Source organism: Sceloporus undulatus, chromosome 6 (genome assembly GCF_019175285.1).
Source record: "Sceloporus undulatus isolate JIND9_A2432 ecotype Alabama chromosome 6, SceUnd_v1.1, whole genome shotgun sequence".
Lineage (NCBI taxonomy): Eukaryota > Metazoa > Chordata > Lepidosauria > Squamata > Phrynosomatidae > Sceloporus > Sceloporus undulatus.
Genome location: NC_056527.1, coordinates 121,970,349 through 121,987,894, shown reverse-complemented (window position 1 = coordinate 121,987,894; position 17,546 = coordinate 121,970,349). Strand labels below are relative to the sequence as shown.

The following is a 17,546-nucleotide window of genomic DNA, read 5'->3' as shown; positions in this document are numbered from 1 at the left end:
GGCAAGTCACACTCTCTCAGCCTCAGGGGATGGCCATGGCAAACCCCCTCTGAACAAATCTTGCCAAGTAAACCCCAGGATAGGGTCGCCTTAGGGTCACCATGAGTCAAAAATGATTTGAAGGCATGCAAGAACAACAGGAGAATTCACAATGCAATAAGAAGGGGCCACACTTTTACCCTTGTCAGTGTCTGGAAAGGGCAGATGAATGGGCAGCAAAAGACTTAGGGGGCTGGCAGTGGTTTCTCTGTTGTGCTGAGGTCCTAAGCAAATGCCCAAAGATACAGATGGCATCCATGCCCCAATTCCTTAGGTCCATTTTGAGCTGCTTACCAAAGTCAGACAGGTGGTAGGTCTTGCCCATGAAAAGGGCTTGGGTTCCATCTTCATGTATCGCCGGCAGAGGTAAGTTTTTGGTTCGCGCATAATTGTTCAAGAGCTCAGTGGGGAGCAGCTGATCTCGCCATTCACTGGGACCAGCACTGCAAGAAGGGAAAGGGAGCATATGAGCTCAAACAGCATTAGACATAAGGGTGCGTTTTATTAACTTATAAATACATTGCAATATAAAAATACACTAGTGTGGCATCATGGTTTGCATGGTGGTCTAAGACTCTGGAGACCAGGGTTCGATTCCCAGCTCGGCCATGAAACCCACTGGGTGACCCTGAGCAAGTCACACTCTCTCAGCCACAGGGGAAAGCAAAGGCAAGCCTCCTCTGAACACAGTTTTTTTGTGGGGTTTTCGGGCTATGTGGCCATGTTCAAGAAGAGTTTATTCCTGACGTTTCACCAGCATCTGTGGCTGGCATCTTTTCTGGAGCAGAAAACAACAACAGCAATAGCAATCCTTGCTACTTACACGCAATAAGTCTGTGGAAGTCCGCAGTTTGCCCCATAGCGAGAAAGGAGCCGGTTTTCCAAGTCGATGGTGGTGTCCCCGATGTCGTCATCTGGGGGAAAGATGTCGAAGTCGTAGAAGGAGATCTTCAAGTCCTTTTCTACTGGGATGCAGCAGGAGAGTTCATACATTCTGTGGGCAAGACAGAAAAGCAAGGAGGGCACAATTTCTTTCCCCTCTCTTTGCATATTGGTTGCTTGCTGAGATGGTAAGTCGTTGGCAGGTGTGTGTATCTGTCTTTAATAACATGATGCATATGCAGCTTAGCATATTTGTAAGGGACTCTTCTGAAGATCTCAGGACCTGGGCAGACTTTTATGGGGTATTATGACCCAAATCCTATTGCCAGTTCCAACGACTTCACTAGGGTTGGTGTCATCCCAGGGTGGCATCCCATGCTGTCATGCCGTAGCCACCCCTCTCTACCAGCCAGGCTGCCTCTGGCATGGTGGGTTTGCAATGCTGCTGTTGCTTGGTGACCCACCCTGGGTCTGGCATGGCTGTTGGGCATGGGAGAAAGGAAGGTGACATGCCAGACCTGGAAGGGGTGTTGGGTGGCAAGAGCACCCCATCTCCACCAACGACCGCAGCCAATGGGTGGCAGAAGTGCCCTGGCCAGCAGCGTTCACCCCAATTTCAAGTGTCACCCAGTGCAGTCTGAACCTCTTGCACTCCCCTAATGACACCCCTGGCCAATGCCAGCTAGAGTTGAGACACTGGATCTTCTGGATTTATCTACGTGTCGACTGACCACTGACCACTCGACAGGTGTTTCTGGAGTTGGATAAGCCAGACCTACCTCCCAAAGACAGGCTCCAAAGTGTTGGGAATATACTCCTCTCTTTCTCCAACCCGCTTCTTCCCTATCTTGATCCAGACGTAGGGATCGCACTGCAGGGAGACAGTCCAGGGAAGACATTAGGAGGCAATCTCCATGGGTACAAGGTGTTATCAATGCTGGGCACCTCATTCTGACTTCAGAGCAACTTGGCAGGGATGATCAGAGGGACCAGATGGGAAGGTCATTATCAGTACATCTTGCTTTGGGTTTTCTGGAAAACCCAAAACAAAAGGTAAGTCTTTTTAGTGCAGGGCAAGGGGCAGAAACCCCAAATAGGGTCTGGACATTCTGCAAACAGTCTGGACCCAATTTCGGGTTTTGTGGCTGTGTAATGTGAATTCAGGGATTGTAAGTAATGTAGACAAGCTGTTACTGCATATGAAAAATAGGGTGTGTATAGACATCTGGAGATCCTCCAGTGTGACTCTGGTCAACTTTTGCTGGAGGTATATTTATGGTGAAAAGTGACTTCTGTTTTGCTTTTAAAAGCATGACATCTTTCTATTTTTGAATCCTAAACTTTATGCCATTCGGAAGGTATGGTCTGCAAAAAGAAGGTAAGGAAAAGAAATGTAGTCAGGATTACCAGGCCATTTCTGTCCTTTGGCTGGAGGTTAAAGGCCCGGATAATGTAGACCCGGACCAAACACGACTGGCAGACATTTTGGGGAAGCTCCTGGAACTGGCGCGGAGGAGGTGGGATGTTGGGGTCTTCTGGGATTGGATAGATTCGGAAAAGCCCCTACAAAAACCAAGTGTTATACTTAACTGCCCCATGAGTAGCGTTTCTCAGAAAGCTACAAGATCAGCATGAAAGCCAGAAAATGTCACTTCATCCTGGCTGGGAAACGCATGCAAATAATGCTGTTTGGCTCCATCCTACATAACATTTTAATAAATACACATTCGCTGGAATTCTGTCAGAGTCTTACACATGCGTATGTTCCCCTATGAAAGCAGATGCATATTTTTGTCTGACATGGGAATGTCCACATTAAGTTCAAGATTGTGGAAGCAGAACTACGCTTGTGCTGCCATCAACATTTCCATAATTTTTCGCCATAAATTATTTAATGCACTAGGTGCATCTAGTTCATTAAATAATGCATCGGGTACATTACATAATTGATGGAAATGTGAATTTCTATAAATTGTTTAGACTGCTGATGCAGTCCCAGGATCAGATTTTAGACCTGTACACAAAGCAAGGGCACTCCAGGTCAGCTCTCACTTTGAATTCGCCTCCAACTACGGGGTCCTCAACCGTCACCCGTCCTCGGTAGAGCTTAAAGGTCTGGCAGAAGTCTTGGAAGCCTTGAAAGTCTGGAACTTCTTCCAGTTCACAGTTATAGATCTGAAAGGAGCAAACAGCAGATGTTTAAAGACAGTCTTTTAAGCTGTAGCTGTTTATCTCTCTTTGTTGTTGCATGCCTTCAGGTCACTTCCAAAGGGTTGTCTGATCCCCAAAGGGGTCACGACCCACAGGTTGAGAAGTGCTGCTCCAGTACATAGTCCTGCCTTGCCTTAGTGACTTTGATATTAGACATTTGTGATGGAGATGGACAATTATGCCCGCCATTCTCCCTGACCATCTGCCATCCCTAATACACTCACCTTCACGGTATCAAAGCCCCTCTCCAGGTAATGTCCACTCTTTGCCAGGTCGCCCATAGTCACATAGTACTTGCTCCACCAGTCGACTTCCTCCTCTTCTTCATCCACCACATCCTAATAGAGAAACAATATGGAAGCACTGGGGTCATGTCCACCAACGCTTCCACATCAGAATGGCATCTCTTCAAAGTCAAATGGCATCCATCTTGCAAAAAAAAAAAAAAACCCACCCCAAAGCAAATGCAGGTTTTCCCAGAGGTCATCACAGCGTCTAGAAGTGTGGTGGCCACCAGACACTCTTAGTTACGGATCGAGAAGCATGTTTCCACAAAAGCACATGTAGGGATGGATGAGGAGGTGCTTGAATTATTTGGAGAGAAGGCCAGAGGAGGCTCCATACAACTTTGTATGGACTTCAACCCCTTTCTTCAGATTAATCTTTTCACATCTGGGCTCCTTTCCACACAGCAGATGTCCATCCGGCACAACTTCAGATACATGCCACAATGGGTTTGTTACTCCTTAGAGTTAGCAGCAGAGATTGTGTTATTTAACAAAGAGCTTCGAGGGAATATCAGGGTTAAAACCTTGACTACTTTGCAAAAAGACCGGGTGCTTTCTGATTCATAGGAACACAGGAGTGTCAAAATCTTAGCTACTATGACTTACCTTCTCTTTTTTAAGCTTCATCCATGACCATGGCTTGTAGAAGGTCTTCTTCAGTTGCTACAAGGAATAGCAGAATAATGGAACTAAGATGGATATCAATAAGCTAGGATGTGTCCAGAGAAGGACAACTAGGAAAGTTGGAGAAAAGAAGATTGAGAGGTGGCAGGTATCTTTAAACAGCTGAAGAAGTGTGACATGGAAGAGAGCATGAGACTGTTTGATGCTCCAGAGGATGGGACCTAAGTAGTAGTATTCTTTGGGGACTTATAATGGTGTCAGTAGGACTTATTTGTTGTTGTTGTTGTTGTTGTTGTTGTTGTTGGGAGACTACTGTAGCCATGTCTCACAGCTATGTCTCCTGATAGCCAAAACCAAACATTGACAAGAGAAGGGGCTCTGATTCCAAGGTGCAGCCATGCTTACCTTCTTTTTCTTCGCCTTGGAAATGGCTGTTGGTAGAAGGAAAAACACACAAGAGAACATGGAATTAATAGCAAAGCTCAAAAGGTGCGACGCTTGGAAAGAGCAGGAACAAAATCCAACATATTGCTTTGGACAGATATTTTTATATATTGTCTTCTGGACTTTTCAAGCTTATCCAGCCCTGTACTACAACATCAATGGGGCTCTCCGAACATCAGCTGCACATATGAGATAATGTAATATATAATATAATATCTCATATATACATATGAGATAATATAACACAATCCAGTTAGGACTTGGATTGGACATGAATACCGTGTGCAGTAGGCTATATTTCAGAGGAAGGAACTGGCAAAACTACATATGTCTACATGTTGGAGAGCAATTTCTAGAGATCAGGGCTCAAATCCTCAATCGTCCGTGGTGACTGAAAATATTCAACAATGCTATAAATTTCAATAGCAAACTTTGATTTGGCCATTTTATATAAGGGGCAGCATTTTACCATGCCATTGTATTCAATGGGACTTGAGTATCCAGAGATTTTGGTATCCACAGGGGTCCTGGAATCGAATTCTAGCAGATACCAAGAGTAACCGATTCCAGTGGGGTTTTTGTGTGTGTGCAAAATGTTGAGTTTGTGCAAACTAATATCTTAGGAGGGGAAAGTCCCCAAATATGAAAAATGTAATGACCATTGCACATTATCTTAATGGCCTGCCTTGCTGTGTTGAGACCCCCGTCCTCAATGAGGCTGAAAACATTGACAAGGGTTGATTCCAATCTTCAGTTCCCAGGTCCTGCCTCCATCAAGGTAAGTAGTTCAACCCTAACAAGAGTCCCCTTGCAAGCTATTGATAAGGTGATCCATACCTCTTTCGGGTAGATTATGGGCCTTCTTTTCTTCCCAAGGGTCGCAGTAGTACTGGTGCAGATACCTCACACTTGCACGCCCCACAACTGGCTTGTATCCGAACTCTCTGTGATCGATCACCGTCAGCTCAATGGGAGGCGCATAGTCTTCATCTACAGGCAGGTACTAAAGGAGATGGAGAGGGATTCGATGAGCTTCATTCCAGAAGAGAGAGAGCAATGCATCTATGCTCTTTTCCTGAATTTCTGGGTGCTGCCCAGTGAAGTGGTTCTTAAATATTGGCATTCTATTTGGAAACGTTATGGAACAAGGGACAAGATGAACACCTCTAGGCTTTTGTGCAGCTAGTAACCAGAAGACCACTTCTTATAAGGAGCACTGGCCTTAAAGGGTCTTACCTAAACAAGTATTGATGGCTCCACATCATGTCAAAGCACTTTCATTCTCTTCCAGTTGTAAAAGAATGGGGCAGAGTGGTAAAAACGTTCCTTTTGCGAAACAGTTTTTTTCCGGCATGGCAAACGGGATGCTTGTACAACCCTCTCCCATGCTTTTATGGCTGGAAGAGAACCAAAGTGCTTTGGTATCATGCGGAGACAGAAGGGTAAATGTGCTTCTCTCCTTTTGCCTGCCGGGTTTGTTTTTAATGCAATAAGGCTCTTACTCTGTGGATAGCAGTGGAAGCAGAGTTGCACATATTGCATCCATGCCTTGTCTTTGCAAGTTGTAGTTATGTAAAGGGATATCTTAGCACCTTTGAGACTAACTTGAGAGAAATAAAGAAGTTGGTAATAATAATAATAATAATACATTTTATTTATATACCATCTTTCCAAAGGATCAAGGCGGTTTACAAAAATGCAAAAACAATTACATAAACAATTACATTAGCCATGGTAGACTATAGAGCCTTATTGCATTAAAAACAAGTGCAGTTACGGGGGCAATGCCCCATCTGCCCAAATTGCAGGGCCACTCATTGCAGCTCAAGTCTCAAGATGCACTGCCTCCGTGAACATCTGGCCCCTAAGTCTGTGCTAAGGACTAAAATGGTCACTCACCACTTTCATGAGATAAATGTTAATGGGAAAATTGGGGTTCTCCTGGAAGTTCTTGATGATTGGGGTGTGAATGCTTTCCCCTCCACATTCTATGATGAGACTTGGGTTGTTGATGACCAGCAAGTTGTAGTTCTTCATGTCCCGCAGGCCCCAGGCCAGGATCTGTCAAAAGGTCAGGGCCAATATTAGGAAAGCTAGGTCAAGGGACAGAGGGACAGTGACCTGAAATGTACACTTTCCTTCGGCAGAAATTAGAAGATCATCGAGTTGGAAGAGACCCCAAGGGACATCCAAGTCCAACTCCAGTCTGCCATGCAGGAACTCACAGTCAAAGCACTCCTGACACAGAGCCATCCAACCTCTGTTTAAAAACCTCCAAAGAAAGAAACTCCATCACACTCCAAGGCAGCATCTTCCACTCTTGAACAGCTCTTACTGTCAGGAAGTTCTTCCTAATGTTTAGGTGGAATCTCTTTTCCTGGAGCTTGCATCCATTGTTCTGGATCCTATTCTCTGCAGCAGCAGAAAACAAGCTTGCTCCATCCTCAACATGAATTCCCTTCAAATACTGAAACAGGGCTATCATGTCACCTCTTAACCTTCACTTCTCCAGGCTAAAGCTACGACATGAAGGCACACAACAGTAATAACAAAGAACGTACAAAGCCTTGCTCACCTCAATGGCCATCAGCCTCAGAATGGGACGGATTCCTTTTGGGATGGTGTACATCCCGTCCTTCCAGGGAGGAGGAGGGTGTTTTCCCAAAGAGCCATCCTATAGAAAGGAAACGTAGGAAGCCTGGAGGAAATGAGCCTCCCCTAGTTTCTCATCCTTTAAGAATTACACTCAAAAGGAGGGGAAACTGTGCAAAATTCTCACCAATGTGTTATTCTTCCCAACTGGGTTTCTGGAGTGTTAGGAAACCCAGCTTTATTGCAATTAAATTGTGAAATTTTATCATTTACTGTATTGTGTATTTTATTATTTTTATTGTAACTCGCCTCGATCCGCAGGGAGATGTGGGCTAATAATTAATTAATTAATTAATTAATTATTCACACATAATTGTGAATATTCTTTCCATCCTCGTAAGGTGCTTTTGCATACCTGGCTCCCTAAAGAAGCCGATGCAAAGTCTGTTTCTTTTTCTTATGGTTGTTGTTAATAGAGGCTATACAGGAGGTTTGCAAATTAACCTGAGTGCAATATTCAGGTTGAATCTCCTTTATCTGGAATTTGAAATACCCCCAAAACCCAAACTGTTTTCATGGGTGGCTCCATCCTATGGGATCCTGGGATTTGTAGTTTGTTGTGTCTGAGAGAGAAGGCTAAATAACTTACAGAACTACAAATGTGAGAATGCTATAGCAGAGAACCATAGCAGTTAAAGCGGTGTCAAACTGTTTTTTTCTGCAGTGCAGATGCAGTCCTGGTCCCAAGCATTTCAGATAAGGGAGACTCAACCTGTATGTTACACTTCTTTTACCTTCTTGTCTAATAGAAGCTCAAAAGCCGCCAGGAGATATCCAGCCTCCATCTCTTCTTTCAGGATGATATGACTGTGGAGACGAGGAATCCTTCGTGAATTGAGGTCCAGGTAGACGACTGGGATGCTCAAAGCCCTCCCCATGACATAGTCAGAACGGCCCTAAAAACAGAAACCCAAGGCCTGGATTGTTCAGATATGTGAGCTGGATTTATTAATCCAGATTGATTAACAAAAAGAACAAAAAGTTCCAGATTTTCTTCCTGTTCTTTCTGGTATTTCTTTTCTCTTCTTCTCTGGCAGAGAAGTCTAAATACAATTGGCCCTCCTTATCCACAGATTTTTCCATTCATGGATTCCAGCATCCAGGGCTTAAAAATATTGCAAAAAAGTATAAATCCCCAAAAGCAAACCTTGATTTTTTCTATTTGATATAAGGGGCACCATTTTGCAGTGCCATTATATTTAATGGGACTTGAGCATCCACGGATTTTGTTATCCAGGGGAAGTCCAGGAACCAAACCCCATCAGATAACAAGGTCCCACTGTACTTCACAAAACAATGAATCCCAAGACTACACAGCACACAAGTGGCATTAAAATACTATAGTGTGGTGTAGTGGTCTGAGCATTGGACTACAGCTCTGGAGGTCAGGTTTCGAATCCTTGCTCAGCCGTAAAACCCACTGGGTGATTGTGAGCAAGTCACGCTCTCTCAGCTTCAATTGAAGGCAATGGCAAACCTCCTCTGAACAAATCTGGCCAAGAAAACCCCAGGATAGGTTTGCCTTTGGGTCCCCATAAGTCAGAAACAACTCCAAGGCGCACAACACACACAACTGGGTGGTGTGAAAGAGACCTCAGTTTGTGATAGTGAGTCTTTTTGTCTGTTGTCTATCAGTCCGAAAGCCAAAAAAACCAGCTACGTACCGTAGGATCGATGTCTACGATCTCCACCGCCACAACCGGAGGATCCTCCTCGGTTGCCCGGGGGTCTCCATAGATCATGATGTTCTCAAAGAGGAGACTCTGGTCCCACAGCGGGTGCAGCGTGCCAGGTACAATCTTGGTGCATTGGCTTGTGTGAAGGAAGGAAACGTGGGCCACAGGATCTGGCGAAGAAACAAAATGGCAGAGGATGGGCAGTTTGGTACGATGGACTCAGAGGTTATCCTTATGCTTTAAAAGAAAGGAGAGGAGGAAAAGAGGAGACACTGACTTCATGTGATGGCCCAACACTGGAACTGTTGCATGACATAAGTCCTAGATATCAGATGTGATCAATGGGATGAGTTTGGACACAAGGAAAACCCAGGATAGTTCAAGAAAGGGTTGGGATGCAAACTTGGAAATATATAGGCAAAATCAAAACCAGTCAACCAACCAATCAATCAATCAATTGGAAACTCTCGATACTTCCATAGACTCTCTCCCCTCCTGGATGTGTGTCTTTCGAATGCACTGGACCGAATGAACACTGACATGGAGGTGAAAGCAGAAAGGAATTCAGTTGTATAGAGTAGGAGAGTCTGTTTTTTAATGCCACGCACCTGCGGAGCCGCTTGCGTAAGCGCCCACAAGATCCCTTGCCTGGTAGATGTAGCAACGCAACTGGAAATAGACAGGACCTGCAGGAAGAAGAGTGCAGATGAATTCTATTTTCCTTACGGTTTGCAAAAGTAGCTTCTCGGAAACGAACCATTCAGGCTGCATCCACACTATAAGAATAATCCAAGCTGACATCACTTTAACTGTCATGGCCATGTGCTATGGAATACGTCTGTCAAAGAGCTCTGGCGCTTCACCAAATTACAATTCCCAGCATGGAACCGTGGCATTTAAAACAGTATCAACCTGGATTATTTCTGTGCTGTGATTGCAGTGTCAGACGAGAATACTCTTCCCATCTCAGTCTACCCCCAGATTAACACTCTTTCTAACAGTGAATTTAGGTGTCGAAAGCCATCTGGTCTGTAGCCCAGTCACAATTTGTTACCCAGATTTTATATTCTACACCTCTGTCTGTCCCTAAGCAATTTTTATCTATCCTTGGCCACTACTCATGAATAATTCCAAGTTAAAAATACACACATTATTATCTGATGGGTTAAGGACCAGAGGACTGTCAGAAAGTGAAATTGGTTGCAAAGTGAAACTCGGGTTTTTTAAAGCTTGCCAATGCAAGACTGGACACTAGATGGTGCCAAGTTGATTGAAACAGTAAAAACAGAGGGCAGCCAGTAGTTGAAAGAGAGAATCATACAATATGAACTCCTGTCAACATTGGCTCTTAGAAATTAAAACACCTGTTTTAAAATTACACTAAAAACTGCAACAACACGGAAACAGTACCATTAGATCCTCTGTATGCAATCCCTGGATCCTACTTTTGAGGGCCCTGAAGCTCCCAAACTCTTTACTGTTCTTTAAAGCATTTGGGGTGATGTTGAGGCCATTGTTGCACCCCCAAACTATGCAGAAAACCCCTCAAATGTGTGAAAGCATGCAAAGATAACTCGCCATACTCCTACAAGTATCACATATTACTCTTAACTACCTCTAGTTTCTTCTGCAAAATGATGACAAGAGAGGACCCAAGATCGCTTTCTGTTGCCATTTTGGGAAGCTCACCCCAATCTAGCTTGACTCACTTTTGAAAATGCAGAAAAGGAGAGGCGTGTTCATCTTCAAGAGGGTCTGCGAGGGGTGCTTCTCGACTTCTTTGCCCTCCTTCTTCTCGTCTTTCTTCTCGGCCTCCCCTTTCTTCTTTTTCCCCTCCGCTTCCACATCCACTCCCTGAAGAAGAAATGCTATACAATTGTGCTGGAAGACTTAGAAAATGCTTAAAGAGTCTATGTTTTTTTCAGACGTGAGTAAGTGAAACTGCAGGTACTGGCATTGCAGATACAGGGATCGTTCTATATTTGTAATGGTTTTGAACTGGTTTTAAATGGGATGCCTCTGCAGGTGGAATCTCCAGCCAATCAGTGGGGCAGATTCCCATTTCAGGTTTTGACTTGGCATCTGAGTGCTGCAGGAATACATTTTAAAAGTCTTTTATAATAATTGTTAATTATTGGCTTAAACTGGCTTTTTTGTTTGCATGCCGCCCTGAGATCCTCAAAAATAGGGTGGGATGACATTTCCAGCTCTGTCTAGCAGAAGGCCTATTAACCAAGGCCCCGTTTTTACAATGCAAAAGGCTGAGGTCTGTATTTGTTGTGTGCCTTCACGTTACTTTTGACTTATGGAGACTCTGGGGCGACCGTGTTCATGGGGTCTTCTTGGCCAGATATGTTCAGAGGAGGTTTGCCATCGCCTTCCCCTGAGGCTGAGAGAGTGTGACTTGCCCGAGGTTGCCTGCCTCTTAACTATTAGCATCTATGCCAGGGACCCTGCTGGCAGCTGGCTTTTCTTACCAGAGAGCCCTCCAAGAGGAATATGGCTGCTTTTTGGCTGGGTGCAATGGGCGCAAGCTTCCTCCTCCAGCACCGGCGGCGAAACACATCGTCGGGTTGCCGCTGAAGGTGGAATCTCCATTCGGTCAGAGGGGCATATTCCCACGTTTCTTGTTTCGACTTGGCATCGGAGTGCTGCAAGAAATGGAAGGAGGAGAGGTTGAAACGATCCAAGGAAACCTCAGGGGTCAGGCCATGAAGCCTTTCCCAATGCCTTTATTTTATTTCTGTGCCAGCATGGTGTGTAGTGGATTGAATGTCGGACTACAACACTGGAGACCAGGGTTCGAATCCTGGCTCAGATATGTAAGGCCACTGGTTAACCTTGTTCCTTGCTGCCTTTTTGCCTGTCGTCCACCTTGCCAGTGTGAACAAAGCCCGCATCGTGGTCCCAGGTGCCTAAGCCAGTTACCAGTCGAAGGAAAGATGCCATGTTCTCCTCCTGGTTCTCCTTCATCAAGTTCCGGTAGCGCTTCCGGAGCCAGCGCCGACGCCGGTGAGTGTGGTAGGTCTTCTCGGCAACGTTCCAGGTGTTAGGAAATTCGGCAGGTGGGATGGCAACACCGTACTCCCAACCTGGGCAAGGAAACATGTTTTCATGAAACCCTGCACCAGGGATGGGCAAAGCATGGTTTGTGGGTCACATGTAGTAGTCGCCAGGGATGGTTTTATGGCTCCCAGGTTGCCATAGGATTCCATCTTTTTTGCTCCAAATGCCCTATAGAGGCCCTGGAGAACATTTGTTGGTAAGTCCTAGGGAGCTAATGTGGTTTCTGTGTTGGACCGTGACTCCGGAGATCTGGGTTCAATTCTCATCTCAGCCATGAAACCCACTGGGTGACCTTGCGCAAGTCACACTCTCTCAGCCTCAGGGGAGGCAATGGCAACCCTCCTATGAACAAATCATGCCAAGAAACCCTCTGATAGGTTTGCTTGAGGATTGTCATAAGTTGGAAATGATTTGAAAGTACAGAATAACAGCAACAAAGGCCAGTTTAAACCCAGGAAAACCTCTTTTCTTAAAGGAAGTGAACAGGACTCAGATATCAGTGAATACTATATGGCCTTAACTAAGCAGAAACAGAGACTTGCCAGCATCATCCACAGCCCGGTTCAACTCCACTTTCCAGTCTTCTGCAAAGATCCAGCCTTTGGGACATTCAATCTCTTCTTTTGGGGGACTAGGAGCCCCACTCTAGAAAACCGAGAGAAAAACAGGAGTACTGTATAGAGACGGAGAAAAGCAGGATCCATTTCTATGTCCTGAAGGTCTACCCAAATAATGTTTCAAGAAGGCAAGTCATTTCAAAATGTGGAATGGGAGAAGGAAAATTATTCAGACCAATATGGTACTAATTCTGGAGTTGCATTACAGGTTGAGTCTCCCTTAACCAAATGGCTTGGGACCAGAAGTGTTTTGGATTTTGGAATTTTTGAGGATTTTGGAATACCTGTAGATGCACATAATGAAATCTCTTGAAGTCTAACCCAAGTCTAAGTACAAAATTCACCAATGTTTCATATACAACAGGCCCTTGATATCCGCTGCGGTTTGGTTCCAGGTTCCCTTGGATACCAAAATCCATGGTTGCTCAAGTTTCATGATACATAGTAGCATAGTAAAATGGTGACCTTTATATAAAATGGTAAAATCAAGGTTTGCATTTTAAAAAACAATTTCATGCATGAAAGCAAGTTTGTGTATAGCGAAGCACCAGAAAGCAAAGGTGTCGCCAGCTCAGCCACCTCTATGGACGATTTCGGATTTTGGAATATTTTGGATTTCGGATAAGGGAGACTCAAAATGTTCTTCTCTCTGCCACTTACTGCATTGCTGAAAGGGACCGAGGCTGCTTTCCACTGACGTCCCGGCTGCCGGCTCTGGTTCTCAAAGACCTCCACCAGCACTTCTGTGTAGTTTGTCTCTTTGTCCAGCAACAGCCTACTCACAAGCACAACAGGGCAAGGTTTCTGGGATTTTGCTCTTACTTTACACAAACCATGCAAATACAACACATCATTTCTTGCTGTGACTTGCTTCCTTGCCTGATGCACAGACACAAATAGAGGAACCATCTGAAGGAAGGATGGAAAGCATGTTCTTAATTGTGTCATCTTTGAAGAAGCCCCCCATAGGCAACAGAAATGTTAGTCTCCATGAGATTCCCCCCCCCCCCCCCCCCCACACACATTTCAGGAAAATTTCATGAAAGAGATTTCATGCAAATCATCATCATCATCATCATCATCATCATCATCATCCAATGTTTTTCTGCAAACAAAGCCCAAAACCTCTCGACACTTTATCTGAGAGCCAGCATGGCATAGTGGTTTGAGTATTGGACTATGACTCTTGGAGACCAGGGTTCGATTCCATGAAACCTACTAGGCCACCTTGGGAAAGTCACACTCTCTCAGCCTCAGAGAAAGGCAATGGCAACCCTCTTTTAAACCAATCTTGCCAAGAAAACCCCATGATAGGTTTGCCTTAGGTTCACCATAAGTCAGAAACAACTTGAAGGCACATAAGAATAACAAAAACACACCAATTCACCTTCTTTGGGGCTCCACAGCCCATTCTCCATCCCACTTCCAACCGAGAGGCAGCTGGAACTTTTCTTTGGGGAGACTGATCTGTCCGGTTACATCTGAGAAGTTGGGATGTGGCACCAGATCCCGTGTCCCCCAGATGCCATGGGTCTTCTTTTGGTTCTCATACTGAAAGACGCACAGGAAAAATGCATTGTACTACCAGGGCTGTTTTAAATGTCTTGCAATTTCCAGCCACCCCTCCTGCAAGGAGTTCAGGCTGATAGTCATGGTGCATCTCCCCTTGGCATTGTATCCCTATTGCAACCCTGCCAGGTAGGCTAAACCAGGCCCAGGGTTACACAGCGAGCTTCGTTGCAGAGGGAGGATTTGCACTTGGGTCCCCCCATCAACCAAGTTTAAACTGGGCCCTTCTCACCGTCTCGGCAAAGACGAGGATGTGACCTTCGCAGCATTTCATGAACTCGGCACTGTCAGACAGCTTGCCGAGCCACATTCGCACCCGGAGCAGGGCAGGGATAGGGTTGTATGACCCTTTGACCTGAGGACCCTGTTGGAAGGAAATGTAAATGTTATAAAGGCATAGAGCCCTGTCACCATCATCAGAACAGCAGAGGAGCTGAGAAATGGATCTGCCGGAGTTTATACAAAGCTGGACTCTTGGCTTTCATGACTTCATCAAGGAAAGTTCCTTGTGGTCAAGAGATTGAAAAACATCTCAATATCGGAGGCTCAGAAACTGGAATAAATGGATCCGGTGCCATTATTGGGCTTTTCAATAACTATCCAAAAAGAGTCAATTGTTGTTGTGTTGCTCCAAGTCATGTTTGACTTGTGGCAGCCCTAAGGCCATAGGGCTTTCTTGGCAAGTTTCTTCATTTGCCATTGCCATCCTCTGAGGCTAAGAGAATGTGACTTGCATTGATCACCTGTATCACAGATAACAGAGCAATGGACTAACAATGACAACATTTTTGTATACTCATAAAACTATATTACATGCTTTGACAGCCATTATGGAAGTCCAACATTTTTGGTATCATGTGATAATACAGCATAACAAATTCGAAATTCTTCAAAATGTCTTCCATGACATTGACATGGGAAGTGTGGAAGCAATTCTATGTAGTTTAGATAAACCATTTTTACCTCCCAACCTCTGTTACCCTTCTCCTCTTGATTTTGCCTCCTGCCATTTAGCTTGCAAAAGTTACTGCTGCATCCTCTCTTAGCTTGCATTTCATTCATTCATTCATTCATTTATTCATTCATTCATTCCTTTTGCCATCTTGACTCCAATTGCTTGGCCACCGTTGCACCCATGAAAGTCTGCAATACCATTTTGGCTTCTAAGTCGGTCTGATTGCCATCTGATTCTTCCCGATGGAAAGGATAAAACTGACACAGAGCCCAAGAGCCACCCACCTTTTGTTTACCTGCATGAAGATGGTCTGGGTCTTGCCACACAGCATGCCTCTGGCATGGGGCCCAAATCTGGAGAACATGATGGTGTTTGGCTTCACCCGGGCATAGGCCACCCGCTTCTCGTCGCACAGCATCCAGATCATCACGTCTGGGATGCAGATTTGGGTCTAAAAGAGACAGGAAAGACAGAGAGCCAGAGGTCACTCACTGGTGTTGGGTTTATTTTCAAGACCCACGTTCATCTCCCAAGGAAGTTTTGGTGTCATTGAAGCCCGAAGCCTTCTATTCAGTATGACTTTTGCTTGAGGTCGCCTAGCAATGTCTTAAACGCCTTTAGTCTGTAAATCCAATAATTGCAAGCGTTCTCCATTTATCATTTAGATAATCCATGACAGGTTTCCAATCATTCTTAAAGCTTTTCCCTTTCAGGAGGCAAGTTGATTTTGTCGCTTGCTGCTACCATAGCAATTCATGGTTTCTGTGGCTGAGCGTTGATTCGAACCCTTGCCTCTCAGGCTGCTGCCACGCTGCAGAATTCATGCAGTTTGACACTGCTTTAACGGTTGTGGCTCAGATCTCGGCTAACGGACTAATAAAACGGATGGTGTAGGGGGGACGTTAATCTAAAGCAGGAGAAGCACTGTCCTAGATGTACCTCTGTGATGGCCAGGGCAATCCTAGTGAGCCAACTCTCTACTTTGGCGATGAGTTTCTTCAGAGGAACCTTCCAACTTGTCTTGTCCGCAGCCTTGGCGATCTGGTGGAGGAGTCGCATGCGCAGTTTCCGCAGCTGCAGGTCGAGGACGGTGGCCGGTGCCTGGCCTTCTGAGCTGGGAAGAGGCCTTCTAATGGAAGGAGAGGAAAACTTGCATTAGAAGCTTGCATGGTGGAAGAAAATAAGAATATGGCAGCCTGACATAAGAGAAAATAAGAATATGACAGGCTTCCACTGCAACATTGATTCTCCTCTGCAGAGATGGACCCTCCAACATTTCACAGATGAAATGAAAGATGGGATATAAATGAAACAAATCATAACAACAACATGCTGCATTATCCAACAAGACCTCATTCCTTCCTAGAGTCTTGGATTGAATCCAAATAGGCCAAAACTCCAGTTGTTAACACATGGGAGATTAGTACAATAACATCCAAAACCCACGGAACAGTGATTCCTGGGCCAACCAAATGCACAAAATACATCTTTCAAGCATTCAAAGAGCCACTGGCTTCTTCATTAAGACAGAGATGTTAAAAATCATTGCCTGATGGAGAAGCCAGTGAAGCTTTGAAATCTTGCAACGTGTATTTTTGCATTTGGTTGGTCCAATAAAAATATCACTGTTTTGTGTATTTGGAATGTTATTGGACTTTGCAACATGGCCAACACGGCTAGCCCTGGATATGTTACCTGGTAGACTGTAAAATAATAATAATAATAATAATAATAATAATAATAATAATAACAACAACAACAACAACAACAATAATAATGGGATCCATGACTGCAGCTCTTCCTTTGCATAACGTCTTCTGTACAGCATTACATCTGCTCTGTTGCCCACAGTCCTGCCAGAGGTCCCATAGACCTCCTTCCCAAATTGCTCACTTGCAATCTTCCACCAGCTCTTTCTGGAGCTTCTTCCACACATCACCCACGATCGGGTCATTGGCAACTTCAATGGTTTTGAGAGCATCCAGGTTTTTCGTCTGTTAGGGAAGAAAGCATGTAATTCTGGAGGACCTAGCAATGCCTAGTGAGAACACTTCTCTAGGCATTTCTAGGTCCTCCAGCACAAACCTATGGCATGCTCACCTTTTGCTCCCAGAAAATCCAGAGTAAATGGTGTTTCTTTAAATGCAGCACAGAATTGCCATTTCCATGTGAAAATGGTCCACAGCTGAATCTGGCCTATAGCCCTGTGCCATGAAGACATGTCACAACAAGGGCAGGGAGGAACCAATACAAGTGGTCCATGTCTTACCAGTCTTGCATGAATGTACTCCATGCTGTTCATACAGGCTATTCGGTGAACAACATCCTCCCAGGATGATGTGATGGCCACCATGGGTTTGGTATCATACCACGGCAGGTAGTAGTAGCGGTTCCCTGGAACAGAATAGCCTGGCATTGCATGGCATCCATTTGTGAGGCTGGTTCCATTAAGGCATGAAGTTGTCTCACACTATCCAGTTCTAGCACTATGTCTGCACTTTAATTGCCATGGATCCATCTTATG

General features: G+C 44.9%; 1 protein-coding gene across 1 annotated transcript in view; it reads right to left on the bottom strand.

Moving 5' to 3' along the window:
* Positions 1-17,546, bottom strand: part of FER1L5 (fer-1 like family member 5) — a 35,300-nt gene that overhangs the window by 6,361 nt on the left and 11,393 nt on the right. The window contains exons 19-43 of the mRNA XM_042473954.1: positions 17,292-17,416; positions 16,916-17,016; positions 15,962-16,151; positions 15,318-15,473; positions 14,300-14,431; positions 13,886-14,049; positions 13,159-13,273; positions 12,424-12,526; positions 11,793-11,907; positions 11,293-11,530; positions 10,525-10,669; positions 9,424-9,501; positions 8,804-8,985; positions 7,874-8,035; positions 7,063-7,161; positions 6,387-6,548; positions 5,325-5,490; positions 4,449-4,474; positions 4,026-4,082; positions 3,357-3,470; positions 2,974-3,096; positions 2,329-2,484; positions 1,701-1,792; positions 863-1,033; positions 334-482 (exon numbers count right to left, since the gene is read on the bottom strand). Of these exons, the coding sequence (XP_042329888.1) occupies positions 334-482; positions 863-1,033; positions 1,701-1,792; positions 2,329-2,484; positions 2,974-3,096; positions 3,357-3,470; positions 4,026-4,082; positions 4,449-4,474; positions 5,325-5,490; positions 6,387-6,548; positions 7,063-7,161; positions 7,874-8,035; positions 8,804-8,985; positions 9,424-9,501; positions 10,525-10,669; positions 11,293-11,530; positions 11,793-11,907; positions 12,424-12,526; positions 13,159-13,273; positions 13,886-14,049; positions 14,300-14,431; positions 15,318-15,473; positions 15,962-16,151; positions 16,916-17,016; positions 17,292-17,416 (3,321 nt within the window). The remainder of the gene's footprint in view (positions 1-333; positions 483-862; positions 1,034-1,700; positions 1,793-2,328; positions 2,485-2,973; positions 3,097-3,356; positions 3,471-4,025; positions 4,083-4,448; positions 4,475-5,324; positions 5,491-6,386; positions 6,549-7,062; positions 7,162-7,873; positions 8,036-8,803; positions 8,986-9,423; positions 9,502-10,524; positions 10,670-11,292; positions 11,531-11,792; positions 11,908-12,423; positions 12,527-13,158; positions 13,274-13,885; positions 14,050-14,299; positions 14,432-15,317; positions 15,474-15,961; positions 16,152-16,915; positions 17,017-17,291; positions 17,417-17,546) is intronic.